The 25,108-nt window shown below is 36.9% G+C and overlaps 1 protein-coding gene across 3 annotated transcripts in view; it reads right to left on the reverse strand.

The window, feature by feature from the left end:
* Positions 1 to 25,108, reverse strand: part of SPOCK3 (SPARC (osteonectin), cwcv and kazal like domains proteoglycan 3) — a 513,758-nt gene that overhangs the window by 39,107 nt on the left and 449,543 nt on the right. For all 3 annotated transcript variants that reach the window (XM_049864182.1, XM_049864181.1, XM_049864183.1), the window contains exon 7: positions 5,549 to 5,668. In XM_049864182.1, the coding sequence (XP_049720139.1) occupies positions 5,549 to 5,668 (120 nt within the window). The remainder of the gene's footprint in view (positions 1 to 5,548; positions 5,669 to 25,108) is intronic.

Below are 25,108 nucleotides of genomic sequence, written 5' to 3' on the forward strand. Positions count from 1 at the left end.
GTAATTGGCTTCAAACACACCCTACACTGATAGGGCCTCATTAACATAACAAAGAAAATCCTATTCCCAAACTGGATTACATCCACGAGTTTAGGGGCTAAGATGTACAACACGTATTTTGGGGGGACACAATTTGATCCATCACGCTGTAATTGGGCCTACTGTTGGTGACTTCAAAAATTCATGAAGGGCAGTCTAAGCCCAAGGCCAAGCCCAAGCCCAGTGCCATCAAGTCGATTACAACTCATAGTGATCCTATAGGACAGAGTAGAACTGCCCCACAGAGTTTCCAAGGAGTGCCTGGCAAGATTCAAACTGCTGACCCTTTCGTTAGCAGCCCTAACACTTAACCACTATGCCACCAGGGTAAGAGGCACAGGAATAAGGATGCTGCAATCAAGGCTCAGCAGGGAAGTGGTGTTTTTAAGACAAAGTCAAGGCAAGTGAGACAGCTTTCCATCGAATTTGGAATATTACCAACAAAGGGATGTCATCAAACAGACCAAAGCCCCAGTGAAGAGACAAGGAAAAACCACCACATAATCTGAAGAGAGCCAGTAGTCAGAGAGAAAAAAAAAGTCAGTTATAGGCTGAATGAAATGAAGGGGTAGACTGTCTACAACATGCATTTAAGATATGCAGACACACACGAGCTTGAACATTTAAATGCACACATAAAAAGTACATAGAAACAATTTTTGAAGCTGAAAAACATAATTTCCCAACTAAATCTTACAGACAAATTGTGAAGATGGTTTGCCACTCTTGAGTGACAAATTAGTGAAACGGACAATCAAGTGCAAGAAATATACCAAAATATAGCCAAAATCTTGGAAAAAAAAAAATGGTGAATAAAAGGCTTATAACAGAGCCTCATACTGTTGCTTAACAGATAATTTGATTGTTTATTCAGTAAAACTTGTGAAAGTCAGAACCTATGTAAGGTGGAAACCTGTCAGAGAAGGAAAATTTGAATATTTTCCATTAAAAGGAGAGAGAGAAAAAGCGGTAAGACTGTGCCCTATCACAGGTGGAAAACTTGTGAGACCCAGAAAAACTACGCAGTCCCATCAAGTTCTGGCTCTCACAAGTTACACTGTATTTAGGTACAGAGCTCTAGTGACTCCCTTTTAGGGAATCTTATACTTTGGAAGGTGAGAGTGCTATGGAGTGTACTCACTAATATCCTAAAAGAAAAAATGCATTTTTCAAAGCAAAAAAGGACATAAATATTCCTGACTGATAAACTCTTTAAAAATTAAATACTTGAGATAAGATTAAATATTAAATGAAATAAAACAGAGATATACTATGGCAGATGAAGAAAAGGAGAAGAAACAATGGTTACTAACAAATAATATAAATAATATTCACCCCTGTATATCAATTATGAAAACCCTGGTGGCGTAGTGGTTGAGAGCTATGGCTGCTAGCCAAAAGGTCAGCAGTTTGAATCCACGAGGCACTCCTTGGAAACTCTGTGAGGCAGTTCTACTCTGTCCCATTGGGTTGCTGTGAGTCGGAATTGACTCGATGGCAAAGGGTTTTATTTTTTTTAATATCAATTATGTACATTATATATAAGACTTAATATATCACCATGATTTGGAGTTGACTCAACAGGAACTAACACCATGTACACACAAATTAAACCAAACCAAACCTATTGCCATTGAGTTCATTTCAACTTATAGTGACCCTATCGGCAGAGTAGAACTGCCCCATAGGGTTTCCAAGGATGTAAATCTTTACAGAAACAGGCTGCCACATCTTTCTCCCATGGAGCCAATGGTGAGTTCCAACCATAGTCCTTTTGGTTAGCAGCCGAGCACTTTAACCACTGTGCCACCAGGGCTCCTTATATATACATTACATATTATATAAATAATTTAATTTAACATGACTTTTCATAATTAAATCTAAATACATAAGGTTAGATTACTTGAGGATGTGAAATATAATAGATAACATTTGAAAAAGAGGTATTTTGAAAGGGAAATTCCTAAAGTAAATTAGTTCAAAGTGTTTGGAGAAAAGCAGAGGGAGAACAAAAGAAATTTTTCCAAAAATATCATTTAAGTAGAGTGGAAGAAGAGGTAAAGTTTTAGAGACGGAATAACTAAAAATTATCCTCAAGGTCTCACTTTATGGTGTTGGAGGTGAGTATTCTGGGGGATAAGAATAACTTGATTCCAATAATAGTAAAGGAACTGTGTCAGATTATATACTCAAAGAAAAGTAACAAGTGAAACAAAAAAGTAAATTTGAATGGAATGAAAAGCAACATAATCAAACCATAAAAACTAAAGAAAAAGGTAAAAAGAAATAACAATGTAAAATAAAACAATACACAATACAATACCGATTGATTAAAATCCAGTATATCTGTCAATGCATTAGGCGTGAACGGGCTGAACTGAATTATATCACTAAATAACTTAGACTGTCATTTTAAAATAAAAATCCAAATCTAGCTATGGGTATTTACAAGAAACGCACTTACACTGAAGTGATAAAGATTGAGAATAAAATGCGAGTAAGAATACCAGGTAAATGTAATGAGATTGAAAGTAAGGGTGGCAAGTTATTAACAAAACAAAACAAAACCCTTTGTCACGAAATCAATTTCGACTCACAGCCACCCTGTAGGACAGAGTAGAACTGCCCCATAGGGTTTCCAAGGCTGTAATCTTTTTTTTTTTTTTAATCTTTACGGAAGCAGACTGCCACAGCTTTCTCCCTGGGAGCGGCTGGTGGACTGGAACCACCAATCTTTCAATTAGCAGCTGAGCACTTAACTGCTGCATCGCCAGGACTCCCTGATAAAATAATAAGATGCATAATTTAATAATGCATAAATCTGTATATTCTTCAAAAGAGAACAGCAAACACATAAAGCAAAAACTACTGAAGATGCCAACTTCATTAAATATAATTAGAATGAAAGCCATCAATACGCCTTTTCCAGAATTAAACAGGTAAGTAGAGTATATATATGATGGTTTGATTGGTTTTCTTTTTTGCCATTAAGAAGTTTCTTCCCACAATAATATATGTTCGAATTCACTTGAAATAAATGCACATAAAATTAACAAAGATATATAATGTTAGGAAACATATAATATTATGCACAAGAATGGAAAGAATAAGTATAATGGTAATACTTTATGCTGGCACTGAGGAAGATAAAAATTTACTCTGATGCCTTGTTGGTGGAAATTTGAAATGTCCTACTCTTTTTTGCACAGCAGCTTAGCAACATCGGTTAACACTTATAATGTAAAATGCATGCGCTTTTTGACAAATTGCATTGCTTAGAATATTTTTCTTAGAAGTAAAATCATACAAAATTGGCTGCAGCACTGTTTTTCATGGAGGAAAAAAATAAATGGAAACAGTAAGTTGTAATTCCTAGGGGAAAAACTGAGTAAATTACTCCACACAATGGAGTATTTCACAGTCATGACATACTGCTTCTTTGTGTCATTAATTTATTTCACTCATTTTTATTTAGTGAAAATTATGCGTAAAAAGTTTATTCTAGGTTCTGGGGTAAGCAGAGGTAAATAATGACCTCCGCCTTCATTGAGTCTGTAGTGGTCTAGTGGGGAGAGAAAGAAAATCAAATAAATAAATAAGTCAAGTACGTGGTATGTTAAATAGTAATAAATACTATGAAGAAAAAGTAAAGAAGAGAAACGGGACAGCATAATGTTGGAGGGTTGTTTCTAAATTAAATATGATAAAGTAAGGGAAGGACTCCTTCAGTGGGTGTAAATACCCGAAGATCTGACAGAGCCAGCCATTTTTATTCTATGCATTTGTCATATCTCTTTTAATGGTTAGCTTTCCTTTGTAAATTTACTCCTACTTGGCCTCTGAATCCTCCAAGCCTTATAAATAACACTGTGACCCATTTTTTTTCCTGTACTTTCCAAAGATATTCAACTCCCAAGGATCTTGTTGTAATTAACCTACTCTCTTAAGAGAGTTTCATGGCATTTATTGCAAAACAAAACAAAAAAAAGATGGAAAGAGAAATAATGTTTCATGAATGTGTGCAATTAGCCAGGCACCACGCTGAGTGTTCTACAAGCTTTCTTATTGTCCATCTCTGAACAGTTAGCCTGAGCTCAAGCTCAAACAAGAAATTTGAGAGCAAGCAATAAAAATGCTCAGGAATGAATATTGGAAGGACGGGGGAGAATATAAATTAAATAGGCAAACACACAAAAGAACCGGCTCCACAATACAGTGAAAATGTAAGAGCCTAGAAAAAGCCCTCCGCTCACGCTAGATATATTTGCTTCACGGATCCAGTGACAAAACACTTATTGTTTCTATTAAATACATAAGATAAGATTATATAAAAATAAAGAAAACCTGCCAAAAATCAAGTCAATGATTCTGAAGAAAAACGTGAGAAACACTCCCACAGAGTAAGGAAAGTCTGAAATCGTTCCTTTCCAAAATTATTAAGAAACAACACATAACACACAGTCACTACACATTCCAAGACAATGATTATGTCTAAAGGTGATGGCTTAATTTCTCCCTAGATTAAATTATTTAAGAACATAAATAAAATTCCTAACAGGAAAAATATTGTGATTGTAGAAAAGTCCTTCACAAGAAGAAAACAAGGGAGGTGTTTTAGGAAACACAGATTATGGAGACTGTGTCCCCTTACTCTGACTTCACTATCAAGTGGCCTTTGAGGATTCCAAGTGAGAGCAGCCGGGTTGCGTCACCGGGAGCAATGAAGGTCGGTCTACTGGAACAAATTTGTCAGTTAGGAGATACAGCTCATGACTGCTGCCCCAATCCCTCTTCTTGCATTTTAGAGCAATCCCTTCAACCTCCGAAAGCTTCCTAAGATTAAGCCCATGTTTCAACATCCTTTTTTATATCCATATATATATATGTGTTTCTAAAAATTAAAATAATATAAGATGAAAAATTCATAAGACCATTCAAAACAAGTGTTCTGTTTCAATTTGTATTTCCGTTTCTAAAGGATTAGGAAAAAAAGTTTGGAGAACTATACAAATGATGAAATAATTATAGAAGAATCATATGACTTATTTTTTCTCTGTGTTTTATGAATTTGATTTGCAGTGTATTATTAACAATATCCTTTTTTGTCTGCTCATCCAAGCAAGATACGTCTTCAAAGCAATTATGAAAAGGCTAAAATTTTGAACTCCACAGGATTCCCTAAAAATCTAAGTACTTAAAATTCTTACCTTTATTTCCTGTATTGTTCTACCCTTTGCCATTAAAATACTGAAAAATATTCCTACTAGAATTCAACTAGAAGTTAAATGCTGTCTCTGAGGAAACATTTCTTTTTAAGCAATCACAGTTGTTGTCCCAAATGCTTCATTTCCTTCAAAATATTCCGGGTGTGCTTGGAAGTAATAACAATATTCTGATTTGTTATGCATATAAGGGTAAACTTTGAAATATTTGTTTTTATTTGAGTGATTCATTGGAGATACAATCTCACATGGGAGGCAAAAGCATGTATAAAATAGAGAAATCTTACTGCTTCTCTCAGGCCTCAGTAATGCTTTTGTCTTCTTGTTCTGGCTTCCACTTTCATGAAGAGCCTTGAACCAGTCCCGCAATCGGTTTGCCACTTCCCTGAACTCCAGGTCGCTACATGCTAAAAACAAAGAGGAACAGAACACATTTTGAATAATAACTTAGCAGGATGGAAATGCTATTTCTTAACTTATTCCAGGAAACTGAAAGGTAACAGCTAAAAGAAAAAAAATATATATAATAACTGTGTTTCAAATGTCTCAAACTTAAAATAGGGTGATTCCAACATAATGGTATGTAATATAATGATAACCTTTGATTCACTAAAGAAATATTATTAGATTTTACTTTTACACCTCACTGAAATATGACACTTTGTCCAAGATCCTTATTTTTAACTTCATGTGTATTAAGTTGTAGTATTTTTGTACTGAACACTTTTGTTATAGTATAGCTGTGTGTGTATATAAATGTATATGTATATATATGTACATACATAAAGAAAAATATCTACATATATATATACACACATATACGCCAAAAAAAATCCATTGCCTCTGAGTTGTTTCTGACTCATAGTGACCCTACAGGACAGAGTAGAACTGCCTCATAGGGTTTCCAAGGAGCAGCTGGTGTATTTGAACTGCCAACCTTTTGGTTAGCAGCTGAATGTTTAACCATTATGCCACCAGGGCCCTGATAAGATGCATAATTTAACAATGCATAATGTTAATATAGGAGTCCTTTATAGGGTCGCTATGAGTCAGAATTGACTTGATGGCAGTGTGTAGATGGCACAAATGGTTAAGCGCTTGGCTACTAACCAAAAAGTTGAAGGTTTGAATCCACCCAGATGTGCCACAGGAGAAAGACCTGGCAATCTACTTCCAGAAGGTCATAGCCATTGAAAACGCTATGGAGTTCAGTTCTACTCTGACACACATAGGGTTGCCATGAATCAATCAACTTAATGCAACAAGTTTGTTTGTTTGAATGTTAACATATAGTACATGAAATTGTGTAATTTACTCCCAAAATATTTTGAAAATATATTAAAAAAACTTATATTGTTTAATGGAGACTCTTACTCCAGACCTAACTTCTGAGCATGTTGGAAATGTACAATTTCCTCAACTGACAAATTTCCTTAAGCTCTTCTTGCTCATTTTGTTAAAAATAATAACTTGCCCAATGCTATCATGGCATATTATATTTAATATACTATTGTGTTCAATAGTATATACATTTCATTTTAATATGTATTGTAAAATATAATATACCATGATATAATACATTGCAATATAATATAACTCAAGACAATAGCCAAGCCCTAAACATAAATAATATTCCAATTTAAAAGGGTCTTCTTAGTACTTATTTAATGGGTGACCCACACTAGCAAATTATTGGACATTTAAAAACATAAATGAAGAGACTACAATCTTCCGTGGAGGAGGGTTACAAATGTTGTCATTTACAAAAATAGAGAATCAGAATGCCTTCAGATTTTTCAATAGCAACCTTGGAAGGCAGAAAAAGAATTGAGAAATTACTTCTAATTTCCACTGAAAATCCTATACCTGGAAAAATCAGATGGATGAGTAAGCTAAAGAAAATTTTAAACATACGGTTTCAAAAAAATTAACCACTCACATAATCTTTTTCCTGGGAGATACTAGAAAATGTGATACACCAGAGAGAAATCCAAGAAAGAGGTGGGGGCTAAGTTATGGGAAATGAGAGCTATCGGAGAAAGACGTAAAGGCAAGTCCTAGGAAGACAGTAAAAGAAAATTCCAGAATGGCTGTTGTGTACCAAGGGTAGAGGTAGGTGGTAGCAGGTTTGAAAATTACTTGGCCAGTGTCAGAGAAATGTACAGAATATGTTGCTATTCTTTCATCGAGGGAAAACAACAAGCTATAATGAATGTCAGAGAAAGCATCACTTTTACTAATAACATTCACGAAGGCTGAATATGAGTGATGAGGCAATAAATAGCGTGTTCCAAATATGAGTATTTATACACTAGTCTGGGTTCTCTGTGTAAAGGAATCCATACACTACTATGCAGAAGAAAACAAAGATCTCCTTAATAAGAGAAATTTTTCTAAACATATATACCAAACTCCAAACCAAACCCACTGCTCTTGAGTCAATTCTGACTCATAGTGACACTACAGGACAGAGTAGAACTGCTCCATAGAGTTTCCAGGGAGCGCCTGGTGGATTCGAACTGCTGACCTTCTGGTTAGCAGCCAAACTCTTAACCATTACTCCACCAGGGTTTCCAACACATATATATACATGCTTATATAAATACCAACGGACTCTGGTGGTGCAATGATTAAGCCCTCGGCTGTTAACCAAAAAGGCAGCAATTCAATTCCACCAGCAGCTCCACAGAAGAAAAGACCCGGTGATTTGCTCCTGTAAAAATTATAGCCTGGAAACCCTATGGGGCAATCCTACACTGTCGCATCGAGCTGCTATAAGTCAGAATCAACTGAATGGCACACAACAACATATATGCAACACTTATCTCCCTGGAAGGTTCCTTGGGGGAGGTGGCAAATGGTGCGCACTTGGGCGCTACTGAAATGTTGGCAGTTTGAACCCACCCAGCTCTGCCAGGGAAGAAGGGCTTGGTGATCTGATTCCCTAAAAAAAGATTATAGCCAAGAATACCATATGGAGCTCAGTCTACTCTGCAATACATGGAGTTGCCATGAATTGGAATTGACTCAATTGCAATAGGTTTGGTTTTGGTATCTTTCTGGAAGGATACAGACAAAATCGATCTGACTAATTAACTTCCATTAGGGGGACTTCATGTCTAGGCAAAAGTGGAGTGAAGGGCTCTTATTTTTACCGTTCATCTGTTTTTTGTTTTCATTTTATATTGCATGCTATATAAATGTGTTAATATTCAAAATGAGGACAAAACAATACAATCTTTTATGAATTAGTTACAAATGTATCTACCATTTCACCTAGCAAATACACTTAGGAAAATTTATCACTCAGGTATAACTGATGAGAAGAAAGCAAGCAAGGCGTATTAGGGGTTACAGCTTCTGGATGACAGATTCATTTTACATGTGCCATCTTATTCAACATTTTCTTGTAATAGAAAGTTTACTAACAACAAAACTGTCCATCAACAGTAGTCTGGTGATATTAATTAGATATATCCACCCAACTGAGCTATATGAATAATTAATAAATTGAAGAGACTCAGTATGAACTGATACAGGGCTATATTTAAAATATAGCTTTGGGTGAAAATCAGAGAGGAGCACAAAAGTTTGTTTATTATGCTTCCATTTGTATAAAAAGGAAGAAAAAACTCATTTACTTATATATGTCTAAAATATTTCTGGAAACATACATAAGGGATTGAAACATTATCACCTATTTAACAGGAATTGGGAAGTGGGAACTAAAGTGGTGGGAAACTTTTCACTATACACACATTTATACTTTTTTAAAAAATAATATTTTATTATGTTTTTGGTGAAGGATTATACAGTCGTTTAGGTTCCCATTCAACTAGTGTTACACAAGGCGTTCGTGACATTGGTTACATTCTTCACGATGTGTGAATATTCTCATTATTTCCATTCTGCTTGTTCGTTTCCATTAATCTAGTTTCCCTGTCCCCTTATATTATCATCTTTGTTTTAAAGTAATTGTCGACTGTTTCGTTTCATATAGGTGATTTTTTAAAGGCGCACAGTACTTATGGGTGACATTCATTATTTTTTGAGCCTATTTGTTATTAAGCTATGAGGTGACTTCAGGGGTTAGTTTTGGTTCAATGTTTGAAGAGTTATCTCAGGGCAGTAGTATAAGGGAGTCATCCAGTCTCAATTAGGCCAGTAGGTTTTTTTTTTTTTTTTTTTTTTAGTAATTGGTTCTGTTTCACATTTACCTCCCATTCTACCAGGGTTCGTCTATTATGGCCCTGATTAGAATGGTTGGTAGTGGTAGCCAGGCACCATTTATTTCTCCTGGCCTCAATGGTGTCCTTCTTTCACTTTGGCTCTGGACAAGTGGAGACCAATAATCGTACCTAAAGATGGCTGCTTGCAAGCTTTTAAGATCCCAGACACTACTCATCAAATTAAGATGTAGAACATAACTTTATGAACTATATGCCAATTGACCAAGATGTCCCACGAGACTATGGTCTTAATCCTTCAAACCCTGAAATCCAGTCCTGCGAGGTGTTTGATTATATCTAAAAAGTATCTGTAACTGTGCCCCATATATGCTTTATTATATATATGAATATATGTGCATACGGTCACATAGATGCATATGCATATAAACATGTATACAGCTATATATACACACATAAGATACCTATACACAAACATGCTTACATACATACATATCATACACATATTTGTTTGCTTTCACTATTGTTAAACTATACATACGCATTTATACTTTTCAAAATTAAATCATGTGAATGCATTTCCTAATTTAGAGAAAAATTTAAAAATAAATTTGAATTCCCCTTTTCTTTTATCCATCTTGTGTTTTTTCAACAACAACATCCAGCCAAGAGCACAGTTTTATTCAATAAATATATACTAAAAGAACAACAAAAGATCTTCTCGAGCAAGTCAGAGCAAAATATTTTATTGTGTTAGCAAATTTGAGTTTAGTAATATAATGCTCACCCTGCATATATAATGATATTATGAACTTACATTATTTTTAAACTTATAACCTAAGTAAAAAAAGCATATTAATAATAATAAAAAAAAAAACAGCAGTGTCAAGTCGATTCCGACTCACAGCAACCCTATAGGACAGAGTAGAACTGTCCAGTAGAGTTTCCAAGGAACACCTGGTGGATTCGAACTGCTGATCCTTTGATTAGCAGCCATAGTACTTAACCACTATGCCATCAGGGTTTCCAAAAAATTAGATTAGGTATGGTAAACCCGTTGCTGTCAAGTTGATTCCAACCCATAGCGACCCTATAGGACACAGCAGAACTGCCCCACGGAGCTTCCAAGGAGCAACTAATGGATTCGAGCTGCCGATCTTTTGGTTAGCAGCTGTAGCACTTAACTACACCACCACCAGGTTTTCCATTAAGCATAATAGTATTTTCAAATTTATCCAAATGTGAGACCTTATATATACTTACAGTATAACACCTAAGCTTAAGTTTCAATATAAGGTTATGCATTTATTATAATGAAATATTTTAGGGATAAGACTCCTGTGATATTAATGATAATAGCAGCTTATACCGCATAAACAAACCAAACCTGCTGCTATTGAGTTGATCCCGACTCCTAGCAACCCTATGTACTTTACATGAACACATTTAATATTCTTAACAACTCTACGAGGTATATATTACTCTTGCTTCCACTTAAAAAAGGTTAAGAAACTGAGTCAAAGACAGCTGAAGAACTTGCTGGAGGTCAGAGAGACAAGTGACAGAGCCAAGTTTTGAATCCAGAAAGTTAGACTTCAGAGTCAAGGTGTTAATCACGCTAGCAAACTAACTCAGTAACCCCAAAGGAAATGAACAAGTAGCATACTCCAGTTTAAAGCAAACAATTCAAGCACTGCTTCACTCAAAGCTTATAAACTTCCGTTTTATTAACACATGATTATAATGATGAGATGATCATCATAGCAGAGATATACAATGTTAGCAAAACACATCTTTAGAAGACAATAACAAAACCTATATTAGACATCTTCTTGACTTTAATGGAGTCTTACGTCTTCAAGTCTAATGTTTATTGCCAATTAAAAACATTTCACAGAGATCTTATTGAGTAATAAACTAAAGTATATGCCACTACATACTCTACAACAGCTGACAACGCCCATGATAGAGATTACTCACCGAGACAGATTTCACTTCCGTTATTTTTTTTAGAGAGGCCATTACGGTGCCATTATTATTATCATTATCTTGTAAATCATGGGGCAAACTGTCCTTGTTAAAAAAGGAAATATGTAGCTTATATAATTTTGAAATATAACATTGTTTATGGGATGGTATTATCATTTCAATTGTGTCCCCAAAATATATGTGTTGGAATTCTAACCCCTAATCCTTTGGATAGAAGTTACGAGGTGGCGCCAAGAGGCACTCAACTGGTAACCAAAAGGTTGGTGATTCAAACCCACCTGAGGTGCCTGGGAAAAAAGGCCTGCTTCCAAAAGGCCACAGCCTTGGAAACCCAATAGAGTGTACTTCTACTTTACACACATGGGGTTGCCATGAGTCAGAATTGACTTGCTGGCAATGGGTTTGTTTTGCTTTCATACCTGTGGATATAATGTAATGTGCTATGCTTTACTGTAATATAAGGTAATGTAATCACCTTCCACAAAGAGATCTTTGACAGAGCAGACAGACACAGAGACAAACAAGTATAAACAAGGAAAGATAGAAGTCACATAAAGATCACCAAGGAACTGAGGAATGCTGAGGCCAAAGAAGCTGAGACAAGGATCTTCCTCCAGAGCCATCAGAGGGACACGACACAGAGATAGTCTTCCCCTATAGTCATTGTCCTGAATTCAGACTTCTAGCTTCCTAAACTGTGAGAAAATAAAATTCTGTTTTCAAAAGCCGCCCGTTTGTGGTATTTCCATTACAGTAGCACTAGGAAACTAAGACAGAAGGCATTCCTAGTTCACTGGCTACCGAATCCTTCATTACAGACGAACCAGCCCAGATCCGACTGGAGTACGATAACTCAGATCTCCCCCTAAAGGCATTTACAGACATCAAAAGGACTCTTGGCTACAGTCCTTTTCCAGAAGAATTCAATTACTGCTTATTCTTCATATTTTGCAATGGTTTTACTAACTGAACTTTTTCTAGAAATAACATCTCGCATTTATACAGCATGAAATGACTTTAATGAGGTTTCACATTTGATTTCAGTACCAAGCCTGGGAGGCTAGGGAAAGAATTATTATCTTTATTTTTTATAGCTGTGGAAACTAGGACAAGGAAGTTAACGGCCGCCCTAAGTTTAAGAGCCAGTAGTGAACTTGAACAGTGCTTGGTGCTCATTGATCTACTTAGACTTACTGTCAGGAATGGGTAACAGAATAATAAATGTCAATGGTGTAATAAATACACATTTAAATTAAGTTGTATAAATGAAAACTAAATTTCAATCCAAGGTTTTTAATTTGTGTCAAAAATTGATTAACATAATTATTATTAAGACCGTATATATATGATACGGACTGGATTGTGTCCCCCCAAAACGTGTTGTAAATCCTAACCCCTATATCTGTGGTTTTAGTTAATTTGACTTGGATCCACAATCAACGTTCATGGAAGCAGCAGTCAAGAAATCAAACAGTGTGCTGCATTGGGCAAATCTGCCGCAAAAGACCTCTCTGGTGTTACAAAGCAAAGATATCCTTTGAGGATAAGGTGCACCTGATCCTAGCCATGGTATTTTCAATTACCCCATATGCATGTGAACGTTGGGCAACAAATAAGAAAACCAAAGAAAAATTGGTGCATTTCAATTACAGTCTCTGTGAAGAATATTGAATATACCATGGACTGCCAGAAGAATGAACAAATTTGTCTTGGATGAAGTACAATCAGAATGCTCCTTAGAAGTGAAGATGGCAAGACTTCGTCTCACATACTCAGAATATGTTATCAGGAGGTGACCAGTCCCTAGAGAAAGACATCATGCGTGGTAAAAAAAAAAAAAAAAAAAAAAGAGGGTCATTTCTGAGCAAGACCTTCATGAGAGGTATTGACACAGTGGCTGAGCAATGGGCTCAACAGTGTCACTAGGGTTGGTGTCACCCAGTGCAGTAATTCATGGTGTTACCTGCTGCCATGGACCTCCTCCCATAGCAGGCCATGCAGAATCCTTAGTAATGTTTACTATCAACTTTAATCATAGAATAATATGTGATAAATATAGTTGTAAACTGATTAAATGTAATACTTCTTAGATTATCTGAATACTGGTATTGTTGCTGTTAGGTGCTGTCAAGTCAGTTTCAACTCATAGTGACCCTATAGTACAGAGTAGAACTGCCCCATAGGGTTTCCAAGGAGCAGCTGGTGCATTTGAACTGCAGACCTCTTGGTTAGCAGCCAAGCTCATCACACCACCAGGGCTCCTGATTATTATTAATATTATTTTTTATTCATATATACTAACAACAAAATGTTTTTGTAAAATCTTTCTACATTGAATTACATCATTAGTTAACAACATTATAACGCAGCAAAAACTTTTATTGATTTTTCTCCTTTTCCTTTAATTATTAGTTAATTCTCAAAAAAAAATGTTACTGATATAAATTCACAAACAGTAATTACCACAATGCTGTTGTTGTTAGGTGCCATTGAGTTGGTTCCGACTCATAGCGACCCTATCTATGCACAATAGAACAAAACACTGCCTGGTCCTGAGCCATCCTTACAATCGTTGCTATACTTGAGCTCATTGTTGCAGCCACTGTATCAATCCACCTCGTTGAGGGTCTTCCTCTTTTCCACTGACCCTGTACTCTGCCAAGCATGATGTCCTTCTCCAGGGACTGATCCCTCCTGACAACATGTCCAAAGTATGCAAGACGCAGTCTCGCCATCCTTGCTTCTAAGGAGCGTGCTGGTTGTACTTCTTCTAAGACAGATTCGCTCATTCTTTTGGCAGTCCATGGTAAATTCAATGTTCTTTGCCAACACCACAATTCAAAAGCATCAACTCTTCTTCAGTCTTCTTTATTCATCGTCCAGCTTTCACATGCATATGATGCGATTGAAAATACCATGGCTTGGGTCAGGTGCACCTTAGTCTTCAAGGTGACATCTTTGCTTTTCAACACTTTTGAAGGGTTCCTTTGCAGCAGATTTACCCAATGCAATGCGTCTTTTGATTTCTTGACTGCTGCTTCCATGGCTGTTGATTGTGGATCCAAGTATTAATGAAATCCTTGACAACTTCAATCTTTTCTCCACTTATCATGATGTTGCTCATTGGTCCAGTTGTGAGGATTTTTGTTTTCTTTATGTTGAGGTGCAATCCATACTGAAGGCTGTGGCCTTTGATCTTCATTAGTAAGTGCTTCAAGTCCTCTTCACTTTCAGCAAGCAAGGTTGTGTCATCTGCATAACACAGGTTGTTAATGAGTCTTCCTCCAATCCTGATGCTCTGTTCTTCTTCATATAGTTCAGATTCTTGGATTATTTGCTCAGCATACAGATTGAATAGGTATGGTGAAAGAATACAACCCTGATGCACACCTTTCCTGACTTTAAACCAATCAGTATCCCCTTGTTCTGTCCCAACAACTGCCTCTTGATCTATGTAAATGTTCCTCATGAGCACAATTAAGCGTTCTGGAATTCCCATTCTTTGCAATATTATCTATAATTTGTTATGATCCACACAGTCAAATGCCTTTGCATAGTCAATAAAACACACGTAAACATCCTTCTGGTATTCTCTACTTTCAGCCAGGATCCATCTGACATTAGCAATGATATCCCTGGTTCCACGTCCTCTTCTGAAACCGGCCTGAATTTCTGGCAGTTCCCTGTCGATACACTGCTGCAGCCGTTTTTGAATGATCTTCAGCAAAATTTTGCTTGCGTGTGATATTAATGATATTGTTCTATAATGTGGAAATTATAGAGCAATATCATTACCACAATATTGTAGCTAAAACACCAGAAAATTTGACAATATCAGTGACTCTAAAACCACCGGCAGCAAGGAAAACAACAGTTCGTACTTGTAGCACGTGCAGGTGAAACCATGTGATTCAAACCATCGTTGTAATTGAGTAATAATGACAGCTCTGACCGGAGTGCTTTAGAAGGTTCAAAAAGCAAATTAGCACAGAGTTTTATCCTTGTTTCTGTAGGGATATTGATACACGTAAACTGCGTTTTGATTTAGAAAATAATATTGGAATCATTATTCCCTGCCCTTGAGTGTAGAGAATGTGACCCAGCTGGAGCTGGGTCCACAAGGACTCACAAGAACACATCAACTGGCCCTGAGATAGAGACAATAGATAGGATAATCTCGGAAACTATCTTTTAGGGAACTGTGCACTTAAAGCCAATGAAAAAGAACACACGAGACTTTCCACTCTTATCTTTTTCTGTTAACATATAGTGCATAGAAGATTTGTTGGACCAGTGAGGACCCTCCTGACTGTCTTTACTGAGACCTGTACCAATGACTGTTAAGACAGTACAAAATACAGGATCACAGTTTCTAGCCAATCTGTGAAAAGATGAAGCTTTCAATGGTTTTGCCCATTTTGTAAAGTTAATATATACTGATGACTGTAATATTTTTTGGACTCAGGCAGACATGGCTGTGGCTGCGTGCTTGTCCGTTTTCCCACTCTTGCCTGTTCTGTAACATTCTCTGAACTCGGGCAGACATGGCTGTAGCAGCATGCTTATCCGCTCCCACTTTGGCCTTTTTGAATATATGCCAAATAAAATGTTTTTTTTTTTTGCTTTACTAAACTTTGTGATGTTATTTCCCTACAACAGTTTACAAAACTTTTTTTTGTTTGTTATAACTAACTACAAGGATATTTCTATAAATAATAAATTTCCCCTTGAAACACTGCACTAAAATTTTATAGACAGTCATCTTGGTGTTAACTCCTCTGACAGTGTTACCCTGGTGCGGTCCGCACCCCCTCCCTCCCCGTACCCTTCTAGCGATGCCACTGGGCTCAAAGATAGCAATGATTTGAGGATGGCACGGGATCAGGCAGCATTCTGTTGTGCTGTATACAGGGTCACTATGAGTTGGAACCGACTCCGCGGGCACCAACAATGACATACCTGCGGCTATAATCCCATTTGAGAATGTGTTTTCTTATGTTAGTGAGACAGAATTAGCGTAGGGTATGTCTTGAGTCAATCTCTTTTGAGATATGAAAGAGATTAAAAGAGAAGCAGAGATGAGGAAAGCCAAGCCATACAGAGATTTCCAAGAAACCAGGAAAGAGAACCCTAAGAAACAAGGATCTTCCCCAGAGCCTGCAACCTGAATTCAGCTTTCTAGCCTCCTAAACTCTGGAAAAATAAATAAAAATAAATAGTTCTTTGTTAAAGCCATACTTGCAGTATTTTTGTTACAGCAGCACTAGATAATAAGACATATATGTATAAAAAAAACACGTGTATATATACGTATATATAAAAAAAACCATTCCTGTCGAGTTGATTCCCACTCATAGCGACCCTATATGCATATATATATCTATACATATATATACGTGCAAACACACATATTTGACAAAATAAAACGTGTAATAGAATGGGTGGAGATAAAACCAAAAAATTCTTCCAGAATGTAGAATAAAAACAAGAAGGGAGACTAGAACAGGAGAATGTAAGTGAGACGATAGGTGACATGGAAACTCAGTTTAAGGAGTCCAATATCTGACTCATAGAAATTATTGAAAGAGGGATCAAAAAAAATTAGAGATGAAATTATTTTAAAATATAGAAAATAATTCTTATAACTACAGAAGGATATAGTTCTCAGAGAAAGAGGGATGACTGAATTCTCAGATGAATGAATTACACACACACACACCAAGACATTTTAAAGAAATTTTTAGAATACTCAACACAAAAATCTTAAGAGCTTTCAGGAAGGCATAAAACCACCAATCAAACAAAAAATTACCCACAAAGGCCAAAGAATCAGCTTGGCATCCTGATAATCGTTAGTAAAAATTTCTGAGAAAAAATGAATTCCAATCTAATATTCCATATTTATTCAACTCTCAGTCAAAGAGGGCAGAGTAAAGACAGTTTTGATATGCAAGAACTCAGATTCTGCATTCCATCCACCATGAGAAAGGGCTACCGCAAAACTGGAGAAAACCAAGAAAAATAAAGGCATGAAATTCCACAAAGAAGGGTTCCACTCATGAAAAACTAAGAAGCTGTGCAACTCATTTAATGATGGGTGGCTCTGGGGGAGGGACAAATTGGGTGCGTGTGTTGGGGAAAGATCATTGTTTGATAGGATTGTGGAAGAACTGACAGCTTGTAATAACTTGTAGTCATGATAAAGGCAGTTAAACTATGAAATGGTAGAATGCATTTAAAATTGATACTAGTAATATTCTCCACTAAGTGAGAAAGGAAGAATGCATTGGTACGGATGTAAAAGTAGCTCAAATTTTCACTCTTTATTGAACTATATTTACATAGTCTTCATATTGTAAAGGTATTTGATATTAACTTGACTCACTTTATAAAGAATTCACAGAAGACTTAACTGTGGCTATAGAACCTAACGTAAACGTTATCAATTATACCAGTCATCACTGGTAGACATAGGTAGGTGGAAGACAAGACGGAGAATGAAGTGTGGTAATTCCAATGTCCTAATGATATATATAAAGGGAACCCTGGCAGTATAGTGGTTAAGTGTTATGGCTGCAAAAAAACAGTGCTATCGAGTCAATTCCAAAAGGGCAGTTCAAATCCACCAGGCACTCCTTGGAAACTCTATGGGGCAGTTCTACCCTGCCCTATAGGGTTGCTAGGAGTCGGAATTGATTTGACGGAAATGGGCTTTTTTTTTTTTTTTTTTTAGTGATACAAAACGAAGAGGCAACAGATACTTTCCAAGGAACTAAAAACAGAGGGTTAAGCTGTTTGATTTTTGTGTTGTTTGTTTTCCTAACGTGTTTTTGTTTTTTAAATTGCTGATGTGACCAGAGGAAAATTAACGGTATGTATATAATTTTTTTTATATATAATTGTATTGGGAAATGAATTATACTCTCCTTCTTCCAAACAGAAAATCGAAAGCTAATGTTTGAATTTATAATTAGCTATTTCACAACCGAGTTATCATGCAGGAGATGGGGGCTGAAAACAATGAAAAATGATGACTCTGTGACTCGGAGGGGAGGATAAAAAGAGATTAGGAAGAAGGCTGATTGCCGACTTTCATGGTATTCCGTTCTCTACCATTTGACTTTTTAACCCCGCAAATGAAAATCAGTATTGAAGTGCTCTTATTTTTATTTCCTTCTCTCTCTCTCCCTCTCTTTTCCCTTCAGGAACCACTGGAGGCTACTAAATTCACATTATGGGGATGAGTGCTAAGAGAGGCTAATTAACATTTATTGAAAATATTTATTTAAATAAACATCAGAATGTTAGTTTTCCTTATGACACCTATTAGCTTAGAGAAATTATGTAACCATGTTCAAATCATAGTTATTAGGTGGCAAATCTGGTACTACTAATTCTGAGCAATTTTTATTACGCTAAAGCAGAATCTCTTTGCCTACAAACGCACAGTATAAAATATCAGTGAGGGGTCCGCGCAAGGCCCGCATACCCACATTCCAGATTTGCAGAATCACTCAGGGAGGATCACATACAGTGAGACTTGCACTAGAGATTTCAATGCCTTCCATAAGCCCAAGAAATTTATTTTTGGAGGCCCTAACCTACAGTATAAATATAAATTAAAAAGAACATTTTATGTACTAAACCTTTGAAAGCATTTTTAAAATTTTACAAGTTTATTTTCTTTTGCCAACGATTGACTCATTTAACTTAAAATTGCCAATGATTTATCTGAAATCATTTGGCAAAAAAGAATTATTGCCCAATCAGACCTCGGAACCCCATAATTCATGATATTTAATTAAATTTTATAAATCTATTTAAAAATGAATGATGTCAGCATATGTGCCCCTCTTAAATATTTAATTTTGATTATTCATATTTTATTTTGTATTTTAGCACCAGTAAAATTGTTTTTGTGTCTGAAACATTTTCATAGGGTCTTAGATTTTACTAGGTATCAAACATTCCGCCGATTATGAATACTATTAAATGCTCCCCATTTCTTCACACTGTAGCAGACTTAAATGCAATTAAGAATAGTACTTTATTAGGAGTGAAAACTGATGTCTGTGACTACGTGTTGTTAATAGTGGGGATGTTATATAACCCAGACATAGCTACTGTGTTCCAGGCAGGAAGGATGCTCCGGGAAGCGTCAAATCAAAAGCACAATCTATACTACCTGCTGTCCATTAAAACTGAGAGAACCTCATAAGCTTTGTTCTACCAATAGCGGTAGCAAACTGACTCCGATCTCGATTAGGCTTCATTTATAAGATTTTAAAAAGCATTTGTCATCACTTATTCCTGCTTAAAAAAAAAAAAAATTAAAAGTTGACACCGTGTCCACTCTGACTCATGGTGACCCCACGTGTTTCGAAACAGAACTGTGCTCCACAGTGTTGTCAATGGCTGTGACCTTTCGGAAGCAAATCGCCAGGTTTTTCTTCTGAGGTGCCTCTGGGTGGACTAAAACCTCCAAGCTTTCAGTAAACAGCAGAGCACGTTAATCGGGCACCAGCCCGGGACTGCATTCTATTAGAAAATAAATACATCGGGTACCTAGACATGTTTTGCTATTTTATTTTCCTCAAGAGCTTATGGTAAAGAAAAGATTTCCCTTGATCTGTGATTCTTTGTATGGTGAAGAAAAGAAACAAAATCACCACACCTCACTCTTGGTGGATAAAAATACCTGTCATCCCTTTCAACAATTCAAAATACAGAGATGTTGACTGTTGCCTCAGTCAGGTATGTTGATATGTGAATGTGATACAAATAAAACCCTGCAGAAATAAATCCCTTAAAGATAACAGAGTTTAATTTAACCTTGATGTTAATAATTCCTTGCATTTTTAAGTCCAGTACTCATAGTAAATTCCAAGGAACTTGTCTGTTAACATCAACTCTTTTAGCTCATTGCATAAGCTGCTATGCTACGAAGACCTGAAAAAGGCAAAGTAAGAAATGGCTTTGAATACTGCTCTGTTTTACTTCAGGTTGAAGAACAGTGTTGTTGTTAGGTGCTCTTGGTGCATGACCCTATGTACAACAGAACAAAATATTGCTCAGTCCTGTGCCATCCTCAATCATTGCTACACTTGAGCCCATCGTTGCAGCCACTGTGTCAATCCATCTTGTTGAGGGTCTTCCTCTTTTTTGCTGACTCTATACTTTTCCAAACATGATATCCTTCTCCAGGGACTGGTCCCTCCTGATAACATGTCCAAAGTATGTGAGACAAAGTCTAGCCATCCTTGCTTCTAAGGAGCATTCTGGTTGTACTTCTTCCAAGACAGATTTGTTTGTTCTTCTGGCATATTCAATATTCTTTGCCAGCACCAAAAATCAAGGGCATCAATTCTTCCTCGATTTTCTTTATTCATTGCCCAGCTTTTGCATGCATTGAAAACACCATGGCTTTGGTCAGGTGCACCTTAGTCCTTAAAGTGAAATCTTTGCTTTTTAAAACTTTAAAAAGGTCTTTTGCAGCAGGTTTGCTCAATGCAATGTCGTTTGATTGCTTGACTGCCGCTTCCATGGGCGTTGATTGTGGATCCAAGTAAAATGAAATCCTTGACAACTTCAATCTTTTCTTCATTTATCTTGATGTTGCTCATTGGTCTAGTTGTGAGGATTTTTGTTTTCCTTATATTGAGGTTTAATCCATACTGATGTCTGTGGTCTTTGATCTTCATCAGTAAGTGCTTCATGTCCTCTTCATTTTCAGCAAGCAAGGTTGTGTCATCTGCATATCACAGGTTGTTAACGAGTCTTCCTCTTATCCTGATGCCGCATTCTTCTTTATATAGGTGAGTTTCTCAGATTATTTGCTCAGCATACAGATTCAAAAAGTATGGTGAAAGGATACAACCCTGACACACATCTCTCCTGATTTTAAACCATGCAGTATTCCCTTGTTCTGTTGGAATGACTGTCTCTTGATCTAGGTCACAGATTCCTGGTGAGCACAATTAAGTGTCCTGGAATTTCCATTCTTCACAATGTTATCCATAAATTGTTATGATCCACACAGTTGAATGCCTTTGACTATCTGCCAAGATCTATCTGATGCCAGCAGTGATATCCATAGTTCCACAACCTCTTCTGAATCCAGCTTGAATTTCTGGCAGTTCCCTGTTGACGTACTGAGGCAACCGCTTTTGAGCGATCTTCAGCAAAATTTTACTTGTGTGCAATATTAATATTTTTCCATAATGTCCACATTCTGTTGGATCACCTTTCTTTGGAATGGGTACAAACATAGATCTCTTCTAGTCAGTTGGCCAAGTAACTCTCTTCTGAATTTCTTGGCATAGATGAGTGAGCACCTCCAGAGAAGCATCCCTTTGTTGAAACATCTCAATTGGTATTCCATCAATTCCTGGAGCCTTTTATTTCATCAATGACTTCAGTGCAGCTTGGACTTTATCCTTTAGTATCATCAGTTCTTGATCATATGCTCCCCTTCTTGAAATGGTTGAATGTCGATCAATTCTTTTTGGTACAGTGACTCTATATATTCCTCCCATCTTCTTTTGACGATTCCTGCATCATTTAATGTTTTACCTGTAGAATCCTTCAAAATTGCAACTTGAAGCTTGAATTTTTTCTTCAGTTCTTTCAGCTTGACAAATGCTGAGTGTGTTCTTCCCTTTTGGTTTTGTAGCTCCAGGTCTGTGCATATTTCATTTTCATAGTTCGTCTTCTCAAGCCATCCTTTGAAATCTTCTCTTTTACTTCATCATTTTTTCCTTTCACTTTAGCTACTCAGTGTTCAAGACCAAGTTTTAGGGTTTCTTCAGACATTCATTTTGTTCTTTTCTTTCTTTCCTGTCTTCTTTTTTTAAAAAAAATTTATTGTGCTTTAAGTGAAAGTTTACAAATCAAGTCAGTCTCACACAAAAACTTATATACACCCTGCTACACACTCCCAATTGCTCTCCCCCCAATGAGACAGCCCACTCCCTCCCTCCACTCTTTCTTTTTGTGTCTATTCCAGCAGCTTCTAACCACCTCTGCCCTCTCATCTCCCCTCCAGATAGGAAATGCCAAGATAGTCTCAAGTGTCCACCCGATCCAAGAAGCTCACTCCTTACCAGCATCCCTCTCCATCCCATTGTCAGGACCAATTTCTGTCTGAAGAGTTGGCTTTGGGAATGGTTCCTGTCCTGGGCCATCAGAAGGTCTAGGGGCCATGAGCACTACGGTTGTTCTAGTCTCAGTCAGACCATTAAATCTGGTCTTTTTACGAGAACTTGGGGTCTGCATCCCACTGCTCTCCTGCTCCCTCAGGTGTTCTCTGTTGTGTTCCCTTGAGAGCAGCCATCGGTTATAGCTGGGCACCATCTAGTTCTTCTGGTCTCAGGCTGATGTAGTCTCTGGTTTATTTGGCCCTTTCTGTCTCTTGGGATTGTAATTACCTGTGTCCTTGGTATCTTCATTCTCCTTTTGTCTAGGTGGGTTGGGACCAACTGATGGATCTTAGATGGCTGCTTGCTAGCATTTAAGACCCCAGACGCCACTCTCCAAATGGGATGCAAAATGTTTTCTTAATAGATTTTATTATGCCAATTGACTTAGATGTCCCCTGAAACCATGGTCCCCAAAACCCTGCCCCTGCTACGCTGGCCTTCTAAGCTTTCAGTTTATTCAGGAAATTTCTTTGCTTTTGGTTTAGTCCAGTTGTGCTGACCTTGCCTGTATTGTGTGTTGCCTTTCCCTTCACCTAAAGTAGTTCTTATCTACTATCTAATTAGTGAATACCCCTCTCCTATCTTGCCTCCCTCTCCCCTCTCATAACCATCAAAGAATACTTTCTTCTCTGTTTAGACTATATTTCTGGAGTTCTTACAATAGTGGTCTTATACAATATTTGTCCTTTTGCAACTGATTAATTTCACTCAGCATAATGCCTTCCAGATTCCTCCATGTTATGAAATGTCTCACATATTCATCACTGTTCTTTATCGATGCATAGTATTCCATTGTGTGAATATGCCATAATTTATTTCTCCATTCATCCACTGATGGGCACCTTGTTTTCCTGTCTTCTTAATGACCTTTTGCTTTCTTCATGTATGATAACCTTGACATCATTCCACAGCTCGTCTGGTCTTCAGTCATTAGCATTCGATGTGTCAAAGGTATTCTTGAGATGGTCTCAAAATTCAAGTGGGATATACTCAAGGTCATAGTTTGTTTTACATGTACTTGTTCAAATTTCCTTCAAATTCAACTTGAACTTGCATATGAGTAATTGTAATTGATGGTCTGTTCCATCATCTCTTTCCACAGTTGTAGTGGATTTGATTCCTGTGTATTCCATCTGGTGAAGTCCATGAGTATAGTCACTGTTTGTGTCGTTTAAAAAGGTATTTGCAATGAAAAAATAATTGGTCTTGGAAAATTCTGTCATGTGATCTCTAGCATCCTTTCTATCACCAAGGCCATATTTTCCAACTACCAGTCCTTCTTCTTTGTTTCCCACTTTTGCGTTACAATCATCAGCAATTATCAATGCATCCTGATTGTACATTGAATCAATTTGAGTGCAGAAGTTGGCAAAAACATTCAATTTCCTCATCTCTGGCCTTAGTGGTTGGTGTGTAAATTTGAATAATAGTCATATTAACTGGTCTTACTTGTAGGTATATGCATATTATCCTATCACTGACAGTGTTGTATTTCAGGATACCCACTAAACCAAACCCATTGCCGTCGAGTCTATTCTGACTCATAGTGACCCTATAGGACAGAGCAGAACTGCCTGGTAGCGTTTCCAAGGAGTGCATGGTGGATTCAAACTGCCAACCTTTTGGATAGTAGCAGTAGCACTTAACCACTGCGCCACCAGGGTTTCCGCAATCAGGATAGATCTTGAAATATTCTTTTTGATGAAGAATGCAATGACATTTCTCCTCAATTTTTCATTCCTGACATAGTAGACCATATGATTTTCCAATTCAAAATGGCCACTACCAGTCCATTTCAGCTCGCTAATGCTTAAGATATTGATGATAATGCACTCTGTTTCATTTTTGATGATTTCCAGTTTTCCTAGATTCATGTATTCCACATTCCTATTATTAACAGATATTTGCAGCTGTTTCTTATTTTGGGTCATGCCACATCAGCAAATGAAGATCCTGAAAGCTTGACTTCATCCACATCATTAAGGTCAACTCTACTTTGATGAGGCAGCTCTTCCTCAGTCGTAATATTAGTGCCTTCCAACCTGAGGGGCTCATCTTCAAGCACTATATGAGACAATGTTCTGCTGCTATTCATGAGATTTTCACCTGCCAACTTTTTCAGAAGTAGAATGCCAGGTCCTTTTTCCTAGTCTGTCTTAGTCTGGAAGCTCTATTGAAATCTGTCCATCATGAGTGACCCTGCAGGTATTTATAATACTTGTGGCACAGCTTCTAGCATCTCAACAACACACAAGCCACCACAGCATGACAAACTGACAGACGTGTGGTGAAGGAAAGTATGGAAAATTTATTTCTTATTGAACTTCACTTTTAATTATTTCAGTATGGGTAATCAAATATTCTGTAATTATCTCTATTCTTTATATCTAGCTGTGCCAGGCACATAAAAGGTGATTAGTAAATATTTGATAAATGACAAAGATTTCTGTATTTCTAAATGACTTTCTCCCCA

The sequence above is a fragment of the Elephas maximus genome, chromosome 21 (genome assembly GCF_024166365.1).
Source record: "Elephas maximus indicus isolate mEleMax1 chromosome 21, mEleMax1 primary haplotype, whole genome shotgun sequence".
NCBI lineage: Eukaryota > Metazoa > Chordata > Mammalia > Proboscidea > Elephantidae > Elephas > Elephas maximus.